Source organism: Molothrus aeneus, chromosome 27, assembly GCF_037042795.1.
Source record: "Molothrus aeneus isolate 106 chromosome 27, BPBGC_Maene_1.0, whole genome shotgun sequence".
Lineage (NCBI taxonomy): Eukaryota > Metazoa > Chordata > Aves > Passeriformes > Icteridae > Molothrus > Molothrus aeneus.
The window spans coordinates 5,753,767-5,769,106 of NC_089672.1; the positions used below are offsets into that span (position 1 = coordinate 5,753,767).

Sequence of the window (15,340 nt, forward strand, 5' to 3'; positions counted from 1 at the left end):
CCTTCTTTTCCCCTTTTCTTTCCCCCTTTTCCCTTTTTTCTCCCTTTTCTGTTTCCCCCTTTTTGTTCCCCCCCATTTCCCCCTCAATTTTTCCCTTTTTTCTCCCATTTTTTCCCCTTTTCTTTCCCCCTTTTCCCTTCTTTTTCTGTTTCCCCCTTTTCTGTTTCCCCCCTTTTCTGTTTCCCCCTTTTCTGTTTCCCCCCTTTTCCCCCCTTTTCTTTCCCCCCCTTTCCCCCCCCATTTCCCCCTCAATTTTTCCCTTTTTTCTCCCATTTTCCCCCTTTTCTTTTCCCTTTTTTCCCTCCCCCTTTCCCTCTCCCTTTCCTTACCCTTTTCCCTCTTTCCCCCCTCCTTTTCCCCGTTTCTTTCCCCCCTTTTTCCCCCCATTTCCCCCCAAAATCAGCAGGAGCTGCAGGCTGTCCCAGCACCGGTCACTGCCTGTGTGGTCTATGCATCTATTACTTAATTAGCACAAACACTGTTAATTGCCTTTTCCCGTGCCCTCACCATCCATGCGTGCGTGTCGTTTTTGACGGCTTTTCTTGGATCTGGATTCTATTTTATTGCAGTGAAGACACTTTGTTATATAATGTTTATATATTTTAAGATTTGTGCCAAGAGAGGATGTATATTTAATAAAAAATTTGATTGACTTTGGGGACTCTCCATGGCTTCTCTCTGCTTCGCAGGCCAGGAATGTTTGGGGGGATTTTTGAGGGGGTTTTGGGGGGATTTTGAGGCGTTTTTTGGGTGGTTATGAGGAGATTTTGGGGGTTTGTGAGGAGGTTTTTGGAGGGGTTTGTGAGGAGATTTTTGGAGGGGTTTGTGAGGAGATTTTGGGGGTTTGTGAGGAGATTTTTGGAGGGGTTTGTGAGGAGATTTTTGGGGGTTTGTGAGGAGATTTTTGGAGGGGTTGTGAGGAGATTTTCGGAGGGGTTTGTGAGGGTTTTTTTGAGAGGTTTTTTTGAAGGCTGTGTGAGGTTTTTTTTGGCATTATGAGGGTTTGTGAAGGGGTTTTTGAGCAGGTTTTTGGGGCGATTATGAAGGGTTTTTACAGGGATTTTTGGGTGGTTATGAGGTTTTTTAGGGGGTGATTATGAGGGGGTTTTTCTAGGGGTCATGATGATTTTTGGGGGGTTTTTCGGTGAGCATTTTTAGGGTTTTTTGTGGTTTTTTCGCGGGTTGTGCCCCTTTGGCCGCACATCTCTCCGGCCGTGCTGGGGTCGGGGCTGTGCGGGGATCCCGAGCAGGGCCGGGGGCTCCGGCGCCGTCCCCAGCCGGGGCTGCAGGGGGCGCTGTCGGCTCAGCCACGGCCGGAGCCGTCCCGAGCCCGGGGCTCCGGCCTGAAAACCGCTCCTAACCCCCCAAAAAAACCCTTTATAACCCCCCAAAAAACCCTAAAGCCCCCACAAAAACCCCTTTATAACCCCCCAAAAAACCCTTTATAACCCCCCAAAAAACCCTTTATAACCCCCCAAAAAACCCTAAACCCCCTACAATAAAACACCTTTATAACCCCCCCAAAAAACCCTTTATAACCCCCCAAAAAACCCTAAAGCCCCCACAACAACACCTTTATAACCCCCCCAAAAAAACCCTTTATAACCCCCCAAAAACCCCTAAAGCCCCCACAAAAACACCTTTATAACCCCCCCACAAAAACACCTTTATAACCCCCCAAAAAACCCTTTATAACCCCCCAAAAACCCCTTTATAACCCCCCAAAAAACCCTTTATAACCCCCCAAAAACCCCTTTATAACCCCCCAGAAAACACCTTTATAACCCCCCAAAAAACCCCTTTATAACCCCCCAAAAAACCCTAAACCCCCTACAATAAAACACCTTTATAACCCCCCAAAAAACCCCTTTATAACCCCCCAAAAAACCCTAAAGCCCCCACAAAAACACCTTTATAACCCCCCCAAAAAACCCCTTTATAACCCCCCAAAAAACCCTAAAGCCCCCACAAAAACACCTTTATAACCCCCCAAAAAACCCTAAACCCCCTACAATAAAACACCTTTATAACCCCCCCAAAAAACCCTTTATAACCCCCCCAAAAACCCCTTTATAACCCCCCAAAAAACCCTAAAGCCCCTACAATAAAACCTTTATAACCCCCCCAAAAACCCCTTTATAACCCCCCAAAAAACCCTAAAGCCCCCACAAAAACCCCTTTATAACCCCCCAAAAAACCCCTTTATAACCCCCCAAAAAACCCTAAAGCCCCCACAAAAACACCTTTATAACCCCCCCAAAAAACCCCCTTTATAACCCCCCCAAAAAACCCCCTTTATAACCCCCCAAAAAACCCTAAACCCCCTACAATAAAACACCTTTATAACCCCCCAAAAAACCCTTTATAACCCCCCAAAAAACCCTAAAGCCCCCACAAAAACACCTTTATAACCCCCCCAAAAAACCCCTTTATAACCCCCCAAAAAACCCTAAAGCCCCCACAAAAACACCTTTATAACCCCCCAAAAAACCCCTTTATAACCCCCCAAAAAACCCTAAACCCCCTACAATAAAACACCTTTATAACCCCCCAAAAAAACCCCTTTATAAGCCCCCAAAAAAAACCTTTATAACCCCCCAAAAAACCCTAACCCCCCAAAAGAAAACCTTTATAAACCCCCCACAAAAAAACCCTTTATAACCCCACAAAAAACCCTAATACCCCCACAAATAAACCCTTAATAACCCCCAAAAAAAAAACCTTTATAAACCCCCCACAAAAAAACACCTTTATAACCCCCCAAAAAACCCTAAACCCCCCCAAAAAAGCCTTTATAAACCCCCCACAAAAAAACCCCTTTATAACCCCCCAAAAAACCCTAAACCCCCCCCAAAAAAACACCTTTATAACTCCCCCAAAAAACTCCCCAAAAAAACCCTTATAACCCCCCAAAAAATCCTAAAGCCCCCCACAAAAACACCTTTATAACCCCCCCAAAAAAACCCTTTATAACCTCCCAAAAAAGCCTTTAAAAATCCTTCATAATCCTCCCAAAAAAACCTCAAACCCCCCCCCCAAAAAAACCCTCAAAAATCCCGTCGCAAACCCTGCCAGGGATCCCATCTGGGATAAAATGGGGTGGGAATGGATCCCCCTCATCCCTCCCTGTCAGGGATCCCATTTGGGATGGAAATGGGGTGGGAATGGATCCCCCTCATCCCTCCCTGTCAGGGATCCCATTTGGGATGGAAATGGGGTGGGAATGGATCCCCCTCATCCCTCCCTATCGGGGATCCCATCTGGGATAAAATGGGGTGGGAATGGGTCCCCCTCATCCCTGCCTGCCGGGGATCCCATTTGGGATGGAAATGGGGTGGGAATGGGTCCCCCTCATCCCCGCCTGCCGCGGATCCCATTTGGGATGGAAATGGGGTGGGAACGGTTTCCCTGTCAGGGATCCCATTTGGGATGGAAATGGGGTGGGAATGGGTCCCCCTCATCCCTCCCTGTCGGGGATCCCATTTGGGATGGAAATGGGGTGGGAATGGGTCCCCCTCATCCCTCCCTGTCGGGGATCCCATTTGGGATAAAATGGGGTGGGAATGGGTCCCCCTCATCCCTGCCTGCCGGGGATCCCATTTGGGATGGAAATGGGGTGGGAATGGGTCCCCCTCATCCCTCCCTGTCGGGGATCCCATTTGGGATGGAAATGGGGTGGGAATGGGTCCCCCTCATCCCTCCCTGTCGGGGATCCCATCTGGGATAAAATGGGGTGGGAATGGATCCCCCTCATCCCTGCCTGCCGGGGATCCCATTTGGGATGGAAATGGGGTGGGAATGGGTCCCCCTCATCCCTGCCTGCCAGGACGAGCCCCCCAGAGCTGAGATCGCCCCGGCTCTCCCGGGCCCGCCCCCGCCGGAGCCCCGAGCCCGCGGGGCGGGAGCGGCCCCTCGGTGCCCGCGGCCGTGTCTGCGCCGCCGGCTGCTCGATCTGTCACTGTCGCCGCCGGGCCGGGTCACCCGTCTGGGCAGCTCCCCCGGGACGCTCCGTCTGCGTGTCTGCCTCCGCCGCAACCGGCCCTAGCAACGCGACAGGCGACAGGCGGGACAGCGACACCAGCGCGGGGACAGCGCGGGGACAGCAGCGCCCGCAGCCCCCGGCACCCCAAACCCTGCGGGAACGGCCCCGCACGGCGCCTTCCCAACCGGCCGGGCTGGGCTGGGCTGGGCTGGGCTGGGCTTTGCATTCCCCATTTTCCACTGAACTGCGCTTTGGGCTCCCCATCTCTCACTGGGCTGGGCTTTGGGCTCCCCATCTCTCACTGGGCTGGGCTTTGGGCTCCCCATCTCTCACTGGGCTGGGCTCTGAGTTCCCCATCTCTCACTGGGCTGGGCTTTGGGCTCCCCATCTCTCACTGGGCTGGGCTTTGGGCTCCCCGTCTCTCACTGGGCTGGGCTTTGGGCTCCCCATTTCCCACCGAACTGCGCTTTGGGCTCCCCGTCTCTCACTGGGCTGGGCTTTGGGCTCCCCGTCTCTCACTGGGCTGGGCTTTGGGCTCCCCGTCTCTCACTGGGCTGGGCTTTGGGCTCCCCGTCTCTCACTGGGCTGGGCTTTGGGCTCCCCATCTCTCACTGGGCTGGGCTTTGGGCTCCCCGTCTCTCACTGGGCTGGGCTTTGGGCTCCCCATCTCTCACTGGGCTGGGCTTTGGGCTCCCCGTCTCTCACTGGGCTGGGCTTTGGGCTCCCCATTTCCCACCGAACTGCGCTTTGGGCTCCCCGTCTCTCACTGGGCTGGGCTTTGGGCTCCCCATTTCCCACCGAGCTGGGCTGGGCTGGGCTGGGCTGGGCTGAGCTTTGGAGTCCCCATTTCCCACCGAGCTGGGCTTTGGGCTCCCCATCTCTCACTGGGCTGGGCTTTGGGCTCCCCATCTCCTGCTGGGCTGAGCTTTGGATTCCCCACTTGCAAAATGGGAATTTCCCCCTCTTTTTTTTTTTTCTGATTTTTTTCCCTCAAACATCCAGGGCGAGGATTCCCGGGAAGCAGCAGCAGCAGCAGCAGCAGGAGGAGCTGGATTAGCCCAGTTAACCCCGGCCCAGCGCTGCTGCTCCCGGCGCTCGGCAGAGGGAATTAGGACCATTACAAGGCCATCAAACAGGATCAGGGCCCCGGCCCTTCCTCCCGGCAGCCCAGACCTGATAATCCCGTTACACGCAGCTGCAGCCCTGTCCCACCCCAGGGACAGCCCGGCTCACGGGGACCCTGTCCCCCCCCAGTGTCAGCAACCCAGGTGACCCCAGGGACAAGGAAGGGACCCCGGCCCTGTCCCCCCCCAGTGTCACCAGCCCCGGGTGACCCCAGGGACAAGGAAGGGACCCCGGCCCTGTCCCCCCCCAGTGTCACCAACCCAGGTGACCCCAGGGACAAGGAAGGGACCCCGGCCCTGTCCCCACCCCGTGTCACCAGCCCAGGTGACCCCAGGGACAGGGACAGGTCTGCTCCCCCCGGGTGGTGCCTAAAGCAGCACGGTGGGACCTGCTGGGGGGGTTGGGGACACCGAGAGCAGCTTCTGGGTGACAGCGACACTGGTGTCACTCGTTTATTGTGAAGCAGCCACCCCCGAGGCTGCTGGGGTCACACACAGCACGGGGGTGCAGAGACCCCACAAAAACCCCGAAATCTCTGCTGGCCACTCCAGGTGCCACTCCTGGATGTCCCCAGCGTGTCCCCAGCCTGTCCCCAGCATGGCAGGAGCCGCTGCCCTCCAGGAAAAGGCAGCACTGGAGTGTCCCCACGAGGGGCAGGCACAGCGGTGACACTAAACCCGTCCTGGTGGCAGCAACGTCCCCACAGGTGTCCTCAAAGTGGCACCAATGTCCCCACAGGTGTCCTCAAAGTGGCACAAGCAGGCAAGGCAGCAGCGAGGGACGGGCAGCACCGAGCCCCCCCCAGTCCCCCCAGTCCCCCCAGTCAGGACGCTGCCAGGTACTGGTGGAAGTAGAGGCCGAAGAGGCTGGTGATCACCTGGCACGCGGCCACCCACCAGGTGAGGAAGGAGAAGAGTCCTCGGAAGAAGGGGGGGGTGAAGATGCAGCCCAGGAGCCCCGAGATCTCCTGCACCACCACCTGCACGTCCCCGCTGTCCCCAGGGTCCCCCTCGGGGCGCGGCGGGGCCACCGGCGCTGCTGGGGACACGGCGGGGGACACGGCGGGGTACAGCCCCCACGAGTGGTGACCTGCGGGACAGGGACAGGAATGGGGGTCTGGGGGACACGGGGACAGGAATGGGGGACACAAGGGACAGGAATGGGGGTCTGGGGGACACTGGGGACAGGAATGGGGGTCTGGGGGACACGGGGACAGGAATGGGGGACACAAGGGACAGGAATGGGGGTCTGGGGGACAGGAATGGGGGTCTGGGGGACACGGGGGACAGGAATGGGGGTCTGGGGGACAGGAATGGGGGTCTGGGGGACACGGGGACAGGAATGGGGGACACAAGGGACAGGAATGGGGGTCTGAGGGACAGCTCTGGGGGTCCCTGTGGGACACAGGGGACAAGAATGGGGGTCTCTGGGGGACACAGGGGACAGCTCTGGCGTGTCCCCGTGCCCCAGCCCTGCTGGTGACACAGTCCCAGCACCGAGTTTGTCCCCACTGCAAACCAGAACAGACCCAGGGACAGACCCAGGGGACAGACCCAGGGGACAGAACCAGGGGACAGACCCAGGGGACAGAACCAGGGGACAGACATCCTGAGCTGGGGGCTGTGACAGCTGGGGACAGTTCGGGTCCTGGTGGGCTCCTGCCGCCCCCCGAGCCCCTGCTCACCCAGCGTCTTGAGCAGCAGGGCGCAGTGCAGCGTGAGGATCACGGGCCCCAGGTACTGCAGGCTCACCACGGACACGTAGCAGTAAATCCTGGAGATCTGCGGGAATGCGGGAATGCTCAGAGCCGTGCCCCAATCCCAATCCTCATCCCAATCGTGATCCCAAATCCCGGTCCTGGTCCCCATCCCCATCGCCCTCCCGACCCTGACCCCGATCCCGATCCCAATTCCAACCCCAATCCCCATCCTGTTCCTGGTCCCAGTCCCAATCCTGACCCGGATTCCGATCACATTCCTGATCCCAATCCCGTTCCCGTGTTCCATCCCTGTTCCCGTTCCCATCCCCGTTCCTGCTCCCATTCCCGTTCCCGTTCCCATCCCCGCTCCCGCTCCCGTTCCCGTTCCCGTTCCCGTTCCCGTTCCCATCCCCGCTCCCGCTCCCGCTGCCGCTCCCGTTCCGCACCTGCCGCTGGATGTCGCGGGCCGGGATCCGCCCCGCCTGGCGCCGCATGCGGCGCACCCAGCGCTCGGCCAGCCCCAGGTACGCCTGCAGGTGGTGGCGCGTCCCCAGCAGCCGCAGCAGCGACAGCGCCACCACGGCCCAGAGCCGCAGCGTGTCAAAGGACGCGTCCGACAGGCTGCGGGGACAGGGACACCGCGATGGCACCGGGATGGGGACAGGGAACCCTCATCCACAGGGGACACCGCGATGGCACCGGGATGGCACCGGGATGGCACCGGGGACGGCACTCGGCTGGGGACAGGGGACACCGGGACACCGGGATGGCACCGGGACGGCACCGGGATGGGGACAGGGAACCCTCATGCACAGGGGACAGGGGATGGCACCGGGACGGCACCGGGATGGGGACAGGGGACACTGGGACACCGGGATGGCACCGGGGATGGCACCGGGATGGGGACAGGGAACTCTGATCCACAGGGGACATTGGGGAACATTGGGTGTCACAGGGGACATTGGGGGACATTGGGTGTCACAGGGGTCACTGGGGGTCATGGATGGTCACATGGATGGCCATTGGGTGTCACAAGGGGTTATTGTGGGGACACTGTCACACACGGGGGTCACTGGAGATGTCCCCCAGCTGTGCCACTCACATCTGCACCCTCTGCTTGCCCAGCGGGGCCTGGAGCAGGAAATCCCGGGCCAGGGGCCGGACCCACAGCAGCACCACCAGCACGGGGGCCACGAACCCCACGTGCAGCAGGACCCTGCCAGGGACAGTCACCGACCCCACAGAGCCCACAGGGACCCCACAGAGCCCACAGGGACCCCACAGAGACCCCACAGAGCCCACAAGGACCCCACAGAGCCCACAGGGACCCCACGTGCAGCAGGACCCTGCCAGGGACAGTCACCGACCCCACAGAGCCCACAGAGCCCACAGGGACCCCACAGAGACCCCACAGAGCCCACAAGGACCCCACAGAGCCCACAGGGACCCCATGTGCAGCAGGACCCTGCCAGGGACAGTCACCGACCCCACAGAGCCCACAGAGCCCACAGGGACCCCACAGAGACCCCACAGAGCCCACAAGGACCCCACAGAGCCCACAGGGACCCCATGTGCAGCAGGACCCTGCCAGGGACAGTCACCAACCCCACAGAGCCCACAGAGACCCCACAGAGCCCACAGGGACCCCATAGAGCCCACAGAGCCCTCCCACCCCAAACCTCCCCCAGAGCTGGGGGGTCCTGGCACCCAGCCCTCCCTCCCTCCCCAGGTGTCCCCCACTGTCCCCCGTTGTCCCCAGCTGTCCCCCCCCCATCCCCAGGTGTCCCCAGGTGCCACGCACTGTGTCAGGGGTTTGCCGGCCGCCATGCTGAGCGCGTCCAGGTGTGTCTGTGCCAGGCGCAGCCCCGGGAAGGTCAGGCAGGCGCCCAGGAAGGAGCTCAGGGCCACCAGCCCCAGCTTGAAGGCCAGCCTGGCCAGGGGCAGCCTGGGGACACACACAGGGACAGGGTGACATTGCTGTGCCCAGCCTGGGGACACACAGGGACAGGGTGACATTGCTGTGTCCAGCCTGGGGACACACACAGGGACAGGGTGACATTGCTGTGCCCAGCCTGGGGACACACACAGGGACAGGGTGACATTGCTGTGCCCAGCCTGGCCAGGGGCAGCCTGGGGACACACACAGGGACACGGTGACATTGCTGTGCCCAGCCTGGGGACACACAGGGACAGGGTGACATTGCTGTGTCCAGCCTGGGGACACACACAGGGACACGGTGACATTGCTGTGCCCAGCCTGGGGACACACACAGGGACAGTGTGACATTGCTGTGCCTAGCCTGGGGACACACAGGGACAGGGTGACATTGCTGTGCCCAGCCTGGAGACACACACAGGGGACAGGGGTGATGTTGTTGTTCCCAGCGAGTTCCTGCCCCAAACCTCCCAGAACTGTCCCCAAAAAGGGGTTTGGTCCCCACTCACGTCCACTCCCAGCCCCGCGGCTTCAGGATGGGCTCCAGGTTAGAGGAGACTCTGGCCAGCCCTGCAGAGTGACCAATGGGGAGTGACCAGGGGGGAGTGGGGAGTCACCAGTGAGTGGGGAGTGACCCCCATGAGTGACCAATGAGTGGGGAGTGACCCCTGGGCGTGCTGTGACCCCCCTGGCCGGGGTCCCCAGCGCCCCCTCCCCTGTCCCCGTCCCCGTCCCCGTCACCCACCGGCCTCGAGGCCGAACTCCAGGTAATCCTCGCGGACCACCAGGGCCAGCATGGCCAGCAGGAGGAAGAAGAAGGCGGAGGTGAGGCACACGGAGCGCTCCCCGCCCTCCTCCGAGCGGAAGTAGTGATGCATCACCATGCAGAACACCTTGCTGGGCGTGGGGACGGCTGTCAAGGAAACGGGGACACCGCGGGACCCCCAAACTTCCGCTCACCCCCCAGCCGGCCCCGCCACGAAGCCGCCACCACCACCAGCTCCTCTGCAGGGCACCTGCAGAACTTCTCATAAATAACCCCTAAAATTCAGTTTCACCCCTCAGCTGGGAGGGTAAGACAGCAGCGGGGCTCCCCTTTCTGCCTGGCCCCCCAAAGCGAGGATACACGGAGAAGAGGACGGTGAGCAGGCACCAGAGCACGCCCAGGTTGCTCTCCCTGGCGGGGCTCACCAGGCAGAAATAGCCCTCGCTGAAGGCGTAGACGGCGCCGGCGTAGACGGAGAAATCCACGAACCACTGGTACTCCAGGAAATGGCGCAGCACTGCGGGCACGGGGACAGCGTGTCACCGGGCTGGGGACATGTGTGTCACTGGGCTGGGGACATGTGTGTCACTGGGCCGGAGACATGTGTGTCACTGTGCTGGGGACATGTGTGTCACTGGGCTGGGGACATGTGTGTCACTGGGCCGGAGACATGTGTGTCACTGTGCTGGGGACACGTCTGTCACTGCACTGGGGACACGTGTGTCACCACACTGGGGACACCTCTGTCACCGCTCTGGGGACAGCCCCGCAGCGTCCCCGGGCCTTACCCAGCGCGTCCACGGCCGTGATGGGGCTGGTGTCCAGCTGCAGCTCGATGTCCCGTGGCACCGACAGGGGTCTGTCCTCTGCCACCCCGCTGGCCCTCCTGCAGGGAACCCCAGCAGCGCATGGCTGTCCCCTTGTCACCCATGGCTGTCCCCTTGTCACCCCTGGCACCCTGGGGTGGCCTCTGCTGTCCCCAACCCCAAACATGTCCCAGCCCCAAACGTGTCCCAACCCCAAATGTGTCCCCAACCCCAAATGTGTCCCCAGCCCCGATCGTGTCCCGCTCCCACCCCCAGGTGACGCTGACCTGTCCCTCCTGCTCTTGGGGCGCTGCTTCCCGGCCAGGGCGCAGAGCTCCTCGTCCGAGGGGTGCTTGTACCTGTACAGGCTGCGGGGACAGGGGGGTGACAGGGGCTGGCTGTCCCCAGGGGGCACGGGGAACACGGGGGACACGGGGGACACGGGGGACACGGGGGACAGGGACAGAGCCGTACCTGCCGTTGCAGAGCAGCCAGCGGGCGAAGGAGCAGTGCGGGGCCATCTTCTGCATCAGGCTGGCGGCCAGCAGGGTGACCACCACCTGCACCCCCATCACCGCCTGGGCAGGGACACCGGGGTCACCCCCGGGGCTGGGGGCACCTGGGGACACCCCTGGGATCACTGGGGCTGGGGGGACGAGGGGACACCCCTGCAGTGCAGAGCTGGGCATGGGGCTGTCCCCTGCTCTGGGGACACCCCCGATGTGAAGCCCCCAGGCAGGGACCCTCTGGGACCCCCGGGCAGGGACCCCCTGGCCACGGTCACCGCGGGACCCCCCGGCCGTGCCCAACCCCGGGACCCTTCGGGCAGCCTGGCCATGCAACCCCGCTCAGAACTCTCGGTCCAGCCCCGGTCCATTCCCGGTCTGGCCCCAGTCTATCCCGGTCCATTCCCGGTTCCGGTTCCTCCCCCGGTCCATCCCCGGTCCATCGCGGTTCCCCCCCGGTTCCCCCCGGTCCATCCCGGTCCGTGCCCACCATGCCGGGGTCAGCGCAAAGGCGCCCACAGGAAGCCCCGCCCCCTCGGTCACGCCCCTCTAATCAGCCAATCCTCGGCTGTGTTCCTTTTGATTGGCAGGTTAGTGACCAATGACAGGGCGACTGTGGGAGGGGCGGGCTCTGCGCCGCGCGCGGTTCCGCGGGCGGGGCCTCCCGGGAGAGGCGGGGACGCGGGTTCGAGTCCCGGCGGGGCCGAGCCCACACGGGATAATCGATCGTATCGATAATATCGGTAATAAATCATATCCGCGTGTCTTCCCTCATCCCCGCCCCAGGCTAACCCTGGGCAAACGCCAGGGACCCACCGAAGCTGACCCACACTCCCCCTCCTCGGCTGACCTGTACAAACCAGACTCGACTCGGGGAAATTAATTTAATTTATTACCAATCAAAGCAGAGCAGCATCATGAGGAATAAAACGAAATCTCAGGGCCACCACCCACATCCCAGTGCCAGGACCCAAATCCCAGTGCCAGGACCCACATCCCCGTGCCAGGACCCACATCCCCGTGCCAGGACCCACATCCCAGTGCCAGGACCCGCACCCCGGCGCGCTGTGCGCCCATCCCGGCCCATCCCGGGTCCCCAGGGCCCGGCCGTGCCCCTGGTCCAGCCCGGGCCGTTCCCGGGGTTGCCATGGATATCGATCTCCCTGGCGACGGGATGCGCTTCCCGCTAGATGTCGCTTCCGCCCGCGCCCGGAGCATCCCCCGAGGGTCGGGGTACCCCAGAACCCCTCCCCTGGGCAGCCCCCGCTGTGCCCCCCGCGCCAGCCCCTCCACCGATGGAATGCGGTGCCAAAAATCCCCCAAATTCCCCCAAGGTGACCCAGAGCCCAGGGAAGCCTCCTGCTCCGTCACCTTCGATGTCTCCATGCCCTGAGCCCCCAAATCCCCCCAGATTTGACACTCGGCCCCTCCGGAGAGAGCGCGGAGCCTCGGAGCCCCCAGGGCGCCGCTTTCAGCTCGGCCGGGCCACAAAACCCCGAGGGGAAGGTGGAAGATGGATGCTCGGAGCACCCCCGGGGACACAAAGGCGCCTTTGAGCGCTGATTTTACACCGCTCCCCATTAGCATCAGCAAAGGGAGCGCCCGCCGCGGGGCACCGCCGACGCGCGGCCCCCGAGTGTCCCCAAGCGTCCCCAAATCGCTGCTGCGGGGCCACATCCCCGTCCCAGCCGGGGCCACCTCGCTCCGCAGCCCGCCCGTCCTGGCTCGGGGGCGCTCCCACCTCCGTGCCCTCCGCCGGCCGTTTGTGCCCCCTCCCCGAAAGGAAAAAAATAAAATAAAATCCGAGTTTCCCGTGGCGCACAAAGGCGGCGGGCGGGCATTGTCCCGGGGCTGCATCGCATTACCCGGGGCCCGCAGAAATCGCTCGTATTTCACGCTCCATCGAGCAGCTGCCTGTGTATATTTTCTGTGTTGCACTTTTAGCATGACAAAAGGAGAGGGCCTGTGAACTCCTTGCTCTTCAGACCTCTCCGACTTGTCCCCCCGAGCGGAGCCCCCCTCGGTTAGCATAACAAACTGCCACGCTTCCCCTCCCGTGCGGGCTTTTCCCTCTTTTTAGCGCTTTTATTGATTTTATTTATTTATTTTAATTTTTTTTCCCACCGTTAATTTAATGTATAGCTCAGTATTTGGAGGAGGGAGGGCTCGGGGATTTTGGGGATGTCCCTGCTGAGCTTTGGCCTGGCTCTTGTCACCCAGAAAGGTTTGGTGGCATTTCGGAGCTGTCCCCTGAGGAGGGGACAGGGCTGGAGTCACCAAACTCTGAGATCCTCCTGCTGGAGCTGTGGGCTCGCCTTGAAATTTGGTTAAAAAACGAAAAAAAAAAAAAAAAGAGAATTGTGGGGCTGGAATGAGGCTCATGGGGCTGGGGCAACCTGGCCCTGTCCCCAACCTGTCCCCAACCTGTCCCCAACCTGTCCCCACCTTGTCCCACCTGTCCCCAGTCTGTCCCACCTGTTTCCATTCTGAGGAAAGGGGACAGGTGACACCTTGGGACAGGGGAAGGGGACAGGTGACACCTTGGGACAGGGGGAAAGGACAGGTGACACCTTGGGACAGGTGACATTTGTGGCATTTGCCCTTGCCAGGAATTCCTCACCGGGCGCCTCCTCGGGGCGGGGTCTCCTGGGGACACCGGGGACACCGGGGAGCGGCGGTGGCAGCGCCGCACTCACGTCCTGGTCACGGCTGGTGGCCCGAGGAGCTGGGCCCGATGGCCCGGCCGGGGGCTGTGGTCAGCCCAGAGCCCGGAGAGCGTCCTGGGGATGGACAGGGATGGACACACCCGAGGTCACTTGCAGTCCCCAGGAAGGTCCCTGCTCCCAGCTCCCAACTCCCAATTCCCAGTTCCCGATTCCCAGTTCCCGATTCCCAGTTCCCAGTTTCCTGTTTCCAGTTCCCAGTTCCCAATTCCCAACTCCCAATTCCCAATTCCCGGTTCCCAGTTCCCAGTTCCCAATTCCCAGTTCCCAGTTCCCAGTTTCCTGTTCCCAATTCCCAGTTCCCAATTCCCAGTTCCCAGTTCCCAGTTCCCAGTTCCCAGTTCCCAGTTTCCAGTTCCCAGCTCCCAATTCCCAATTCCCGATTCCCAGTTCCCGATTCCCAGTTCCCAATTCCCAATTCCCAGTTCCCAGTTCCCAGTTTCCTGTTCCCAATTCCCAATTCCCAGTTCCCAATTCCCAATTCCCAGTTCCCAGCTCCCAATTCCCAATTCCCGATTCCCAGTTCCCGATTCCCAGTTCCCAATTCCCAATTCCCAGTTCCCAGTTCCCAGTTTCCTGTTTCCAGTTCCCAGTTCCCAGTTTCCTGTTCCCAATTCCCAGTTCCCAATTCCCAGTTCCCAGTTCCCAGTTCCCAGTTCCCAATTCCCAATTCCCAGTTCCCAGTTCCCAGTTTCCTGTTCCCAATTCCCTGTTCCCAGTTCCCAATTCCCAGTTCCCATCTCCCGCACTATCCCACGTCGTTCCAGCCTCTGCCTCACGCAGCCCCGCACGGCCTGAGCCCAAATTCCCTCATTAATTAATCAGCTGGGATAATTAATCAGGGCACCCTGCACGTACAACCCCCAGGGTTGTTTTTGGGGTCTCTGCTGGTTCCCCCAGCCCCAATTCCCGGCATCTTTGGGATTCAGGTCCAGGGGAGGATCCTGACCCCCTCCAGCCCTGAGGATGCCCCCAGGGATTCCCAGGAATTCCCAGAATTCCCACGATTTTGGTGCTCACTCTGTTTCCACAATCCTAAGGAAATTTCTGTCCCATCCCAATAGGAACGGGAAGAGCAGGATCTGTTTAATTTGGGAAGGGCTGGATCTGTCTAATTTGGATCTGTTTAATCTGGATCTGTTTGATTTGGATCTGTTTAATCTGGATCTGTCTAATCTGGATCTGTTTAATTTGGATCTGTTTAATCTGGATCCGTTTAATTTGGATCTGTCTAATCTGGATCTGTTTCATTTGGATCTGTCTAATTTGGATCTGTTTGATTTGGATCTGTCTAATTTGGATCTGTTTAATCTGGATCTGTTTAATCTGGATCTGTTTAATCTGGATCTGTCTAATCTGGATCTGTTTAATTTGGATCTGTTTAATCTGGATCCGTTTAATTTGGATCTGTCTAATCTGGATCTGTTTCATTTGGATCTGTCTAATTTGGATCTGTTTGATTTGGATCTGTCTAATTTGGATCTGTTTAATCTGGATCTGTTTAATTTGGATCTGTTTGATTTGGATCTGTCTAATTTGGATCTGTCTAATTTGGATCTGTTTAATCTGGATCTGTTTAATTTGGATCTGTTTGATTTGGATCTGTCTAATCTGGATCTGTCTAATTTGGATCTGTTTAATTTGGATCTGTTTAATTTGGATCTGTTTGATTTGGATCTGTCTAATTTGGATCTGTTTAATCTGGATCTGTTTAATCTGGATCTGTTTAATCTGGATCCGTTTGATCTGGGAAAAGCTGGGTCTGTTTCAGGGCAGCTCCAACAAATAAACCAAGGA

General features: G+C 59.5%; 1 protein-coding gene across 1 annotated transcript; it reads right to left on the minus strand.

Annotated features, from left to right (window-relative positions):
• Positions 1 to 5,544: 5,544 nt before the first annotated feature.
• TMEM161A (transmembrane protein 161A) lies at positions 5,545 to 11,349 on the minus strand. Its single transcript, XM_066566253.1, has 12 exons — positions 11,311 to 11,349; positions 10,789 to 10,892; positions 10,602 to 10,682; positions 10,297 to 10,394; positions 9,869 to 10,025; positions 9,488 to 9,639; positions 9,252 to 9,312; positions 8,608 to 8,751; positions 7,909 to 8,022; positions 7,253 to 7,427; positions 6,792 to 6,888; positions 5,545 to 6,196 (listed from the first exon to the last, which is right to left on the minus strand). The coding sequence occupies exons 1-12, from the start codon at positions 11,311 to 11,313 to the stop codon at positions 5,931 to 5,933; spliced, it is 1,452 nt and encodes a 483-aa protein (XP_066422350.1). The 5' UTR covers positions 11,314 to 11,349; the 3' UTR covers positions 5,545 to 5,930.
• Positions 11,350 to 15,340: the final 3,991 nt, after the last annotated feature.

Excerpts from the sequence above, each read along its gene's own strand:
- TMEM161A (XM_066566253.1), bottom strand. Across the intron at positions 10,395-10,601 it reads CCCAAGAGCAGGAGGGACAG|GAGGGCCAGCGGGGTGGCAG; the intron begins GTCAGCGTCACC and ends GGTTCCCTGCAG. Across the intron at positions 9,640-9,868 it reads CTCACCGTCCTCTTCTCCGT|CAAGGTGTTCTGCATGGTGA; the intron begins GTATCCTCGCTT and ends CCCCACGCCCAG.